Here is a 5000-nt window from a genome sequence, read left to right as displayed (position 1 = left end):
TTGTAGTGTTCGTTTGTTAGCGGTGTAAATTTGAATACATGGAAACGTCTATACTCAAATTATTATCTCATCTCACTCTAGTATTAAATGAATACATGGCCTTACATAGACAATAACATTTAAAGCGTTTCACAAGCATCAACTGTCAAGTGATGTACTAAATGTTAGGTTTTGCTGCTGACTTGAGACTTCTTGTGAAGAGGTCTAGGCCCATTTTGGTGTATATTTCCTCACATGTAATGGGTGATTAAAGAATAAATGGAGAACATAAGATCATTGGTCTCAGCGAGGGAAGAGCTCAAGGAATGGAGTGCCTTTGTTCCTGTCCTATAAATCAGTAAGCATAATAAAGGGCAATGCCAAAGCCATCCCAAGTACTTGCTTGTCACCCAAAGCAATTAGCCTCACAGTTTGCAATTATTCATCACAGTGTTTTGAAACAATGGCAAAGGAATAATTATTGCATCGCTACACCTAACAACAACATCCACTTTTTCCAACAGTATGTATGTGTTAAAACTGTAGATGATGCTCAGGATATGTGAGACTGATTGTTACGAGTGAAAATCAATCACCTAAGTAAGCTGTGGGCAGTAAAACAAACAAAACTGAGATTTTATATCGCGCAATATCCACTAAACATGCTCAATGCGCTTTACAAAGGGTTCCATCCAACAGCAACAGGTAACATATAGAACGAGACATGATCTAATGGGCAGAAATGATGTTTTACTTAACCGCCCACCATCAGTTAATGATCATTGTAATATCTATATATCTATGTCTATAAGATTACCGGACAATGTGTCATTTTAATTTGGTGTTTTTCATAAAGATCTGAAAAAGTGTGTAAAAACAAAAAACGAAAATCCGTGAGCTTTTTATACAGAACAACATCCACTACTCTAGGACGAGACACGACACCTGTTAGGCGATTTTATTACTTTTTCGACAAAGACATCGCTCTTAACGGCTAGTCACTCAGTTTACACAAAAGACTGTAAGAAAATGTGAGTAAAGATTATTTTCCAAGGACTCAAACACTATGCCCCTAGCAAGGCTCACACCCAGGACCTTCTGATCCTAAAACAAGTGTCATACAACTAGATCACATAACTGCACAGGAGGTAAGAACAATAAGTTTAAAAAATTGTTTCTTGAGTTGCTTACTTACATTTTGATGGGTCTGTTTTTTTGCTTGTTAAATTTTCTAAACATGTCTTTGGACAGTACTGCATGGCTGACGCTTCATCCGTTGTACAGAATCCAGCCTCTTTCAGTTTGTCACAATAGTCAAGTTTGTCATGAGGGACCTCTGTTGTAAGTAAATAATATACACGTTTTATTACTGCCAACGCAACCTGGCAAAATGCTTATCTATTCTGCCCACAGGATCAATCGTACCAAATACAAATCTACATTACAACATGTTAAAGAAAATTTATGGAGAATTAATCACCCATCGGGCAGTCGAAAACAATGTCAAAGATTCTAGGGATGTCAATTTCCGTTAATCTTATAGGGATAATGTGTTTGTCATAAATTATGTTCATTAATTGTGTCCAACACAAAGTCTCCTTCTTCTTTCAGCTTATTGCAGGGTTGCCATAATGAATGCCACATTTCCATGCATCTGGCGTTCAGAGCATTATCTTCCTCCAAGCCCAGTTCTTTCATATTATCCTTTACCGTATCCCACCATCTAGTCTTTGGGCGTCCCTTTTTCCTCTTCCCGCTAATTGTAAGTCCACGTACTCTCTCTCTCTCTCTCTCTCTCTCTCTCTCTCTCTCTCTCTCTCTCTCTCTCTTTCTTTCTTTCTTTCTTTTTCTCTCTCGTCTCTTTATATGTCCGAACCATTTCAATCTATCTTCTCTCATCTTTATTGATACATTCTTCACTTCAGTCAATCTTCGAATTCGTTCATTTCTCAATTTATCTTTTCTTGTCCAGGCAAGTGGCCATCTCAACATCCTCATTTCTGCCACCTCAACTTCTTTATATTGTTTCTTTGTTGTAGCTGCTGTTTCTAGTCCATATAACATTGCTGGTCTTACAACTGTTGTATATATTTTCCCCTTCAGCTTTGTGGAAATTCGTTTGTCACACATAACTGCAATTACTTTCCTCCAATTATTCTAGCCTGCCTGTATCCTCTTCTTAACCTCCATCTCATTGCCCCCATCCCTTTGAACAGTTGTTCCTAAGTATTTGAATTGGTTTGTCTCTGGGACATCATCTTCTCCTATCTTTATTGGTGGTTCTGCTCTCGGTTGTCAGATGCACAAATACTCTGTCTTCGATCTGCTTACCCTTAATCTCCAACATCCGTCTCCAACCCTCCAGTTCCTTTTCCGCCTCAGCTTTTGTATCATTCAAAAGTACCACGTCATCCGCATACATCATGTTCCATGGTGCCTCTCGCCGAATGGGTTCTGTTAGGACATCCATTACTATTGCAAACAGTAGCAGTTGGCTGAGAGCAGATCCCCGGTGTAATCGAATTCTTACCTTAAATGGATCAGTTGGACCAACAGCTGTCCTCACCATTGTTTTGTTTCCTTTGTACATATCTTGGATAACTTTGATATATTTCTCCGTCACCCTCTTTGCTCTTGGACATTACCACATTTCTCCTCTTGATATCCAACACAAAGTAACAGTTTCTAAGTGTTCGAAAGATTTTACATCTTATCAAAACCAACAAAAGCACATAAACTCATATAAAACAAGCCACAGCACTTAGATAACTGATCCCTGTAGATTGGTATAATTTGTGATTACCAATTGGTGACCAATCAAGAGACTGAATTTGTTACCAATGCATTTAATCAATAGTCAGTAAGTGTAACAGGGACTTTAGAGGTAGCTAAGCGGCCAACCTAGGTCTAATACCAACAAAAAATGAAAAAAAACAATAAAAACAACCCCCCCCCCAAAAAAAAAAACCCAGATAGATGTCAATATAATTTATTTCATACATTTAAACACATCTTATTCTTCTTTTTCTTCTTCTTCTTCTTCTTCTTCTTCTTCTTCGTCTTCTTCTTCTTCTTCTTCTTCTTCTTCTTCTTCTTCTTCTTCTTCGTCTTCTAATTCTTCTATTTTTCTTTCAGCTTATCCTGCATTTTGCACGGTTGCCATAATGAATACCACATCTCCTTGCATCTCAGTTCTTCTTTTTCTTCCTTTCAATTCTGTAACTTTAAATTTTGAAGATTCCACAGACCACAGTATTTTATTTCATTGGAGATTGAGACTTTTCCACTGTCTGAATGTCGATGGTATGAACGAGTACAAGTGGGCATCCACTTTTCAGTGGGGAACCACAAACTTGGATGACTTCCTCTTATTTTGTTGAATACCACCGAAGGTAATTTAACTTGATCGTTTAGGCATTTGCAAAATATTGTTTCTTTGTCACGCTTTCTTTTCTGTTGTAGTGGTCCGAGATTTAAATCAGTTTCATGTCTGTTATACTTGTTTTGATTTATAAATTCCACTGCTCCGTTTTGTATTTGTTCGATTTCTTGGATCTCTGATGTGTGGTGAGGGTCCAAGACAGAGCTACTATATTCTAGTGTAGGTCTAACAAAGGTTTTGTAGCACTTTAACTTTATTTTCCTCCTGCTGTCGTAGAAAGTTGCATCATCTTCCCCAAGGCTCAGTTCTCTCTTATCATCTTTTACAATGTACATCCATCTAGTCTTCGGGGATCTCTTTTATCTCTTTCCTGATTTGAAACATATTGTTTCGTTGTTTGTTTGTTTGTTTGTTTGTTTTTTTTCATTTATACATTACACATTTATCTTTGCTTTTATTGGGTGAATGCATATGCTAACACATTCGATCCCTTGATAACAAAATAATAATTACAAAGACCCATCCATAGAAAACAAGTATCTCAGTGTTGTTGCTTTTCAGTTTTTAAACTGAATTATGTGTTCTTGTGAGTATTGCTCATGTGGAAGCCATAGAGACCTAAAAAAACAGGTTTTACATGATGTATTATCCCCATAATAGTGTACAGTAAGGGACATAATCTCTGTTTTGTTTGTTTGTTTTACAGAGTTTTACGGCGCTTGCAACACATTAAGGTCATATCAGAGCCAGTAAAAAGGAAGAAAATGGGATAGTCAAACGTTCTAGAATTACAATTAAAGCACCCAAGAAAAGGTAAGACAAAGGGGAAGAAACCGGTGTAGATTCCAATAGCACACTATCAAAGTACTTAGCTTGAGATCACCTCAAAGCGTCATCCAGACACAAGCACAGATCCCCACTAAGAGGAATACACTCAATTTTTTTTTTAACATAAAGAAAACACAATACAGTGCATAACCGTGAGATGATTTACAAGTAAACAAATATCATCATCCAAGACTAACTATACACTTGACTGCTTCCTTCTCAGCCACGGCATCTGCCAGGACCAGGACAAAACCAAGTGATCTCATTCCATGACAAAGACAGACAGCAAGTTGGAAAACAGATATAGGGGGGTAGAAGACACAGTAAGTACCTCCATGCCCACTATGAGAGGTCAGGAACCCCACCCCGAGGACATAATCTCTGATAATCACATTCCATAAAAGAATTTATAATAGTAACTACTATGACTCATTTTAATGCAAATGATGATGACACACACCTCATCAATCAAGTATAGGGAATGAGATTAGCAGAGGAGTAGCGTCCCTTGTTTGGACGTCACCCATAGTCTGTGACGTCACCGGCGGAAAAGTTATTAGAGAGAGAACGTCATGTTGGTTGTGCTCATGCGTCTCTCGTCCTCGCCGTTGGTTGTGCTCATGCGTCTCTCGTCCTCGCGAGGACAAGAGACGCATGCGCACAACCAACATGACGTTCTTTCTCTAATAACTTTTCCGCCCGTGACGTCACAGACTATGGGTGACGTCCAATCAAGGGACGCTACTCTTCCGCTAATCTCATTCTCTATTAAGACAGTATGAAGGAAATAAAGTTTAAAGCCAAAATCATC

The 5000-nt window shown here is 38.2% G+C and overlaps 1 protein-coding gene across 7 annotated transcripts in view; it reads right to left on the bottom strand.

Moving 5' to 3' along the window:
- LOC144974395 (uncharacterized) overlaps positions 1–5000 on the bottom strand; it is a gene marked incomplete at its 3' end in the record, with an annotated part of 142128 nt that overhangs the window by 74547 nt on the left and 62581 nt on the right. For all 7 annotated transcript variants that reach the window (XM_078917236.1, XM_078917235.1, XM_078917240.1 and 4 more), the window contains 1 exon segment: positions 1175–1315. In XM_078917236.1, coding sequence (XP_078773362.1) covers positions 1175–1315 — 141 coding nt within the window.

Source organism: Berghia stephanieae, chromosome 6 (genome assembly GCF_034508935.2).
Source record: "Berghia stephanieae isolate SIO BIC M18660-M18661 chromosome 6, UCSD_Bste_1.3, whole genome shotgun sequence".
In the NCBI taxonomy this organism is placed as follows: Eukaryota; Metazoa; Mollusca; class Gastropoda; order Nudibranchia; family Aeolidiidae; genus Berghia; species Berghia stephanieae.
This window is presented reverse-complemented; position numbering and strand designations above follow the sequence as displayed.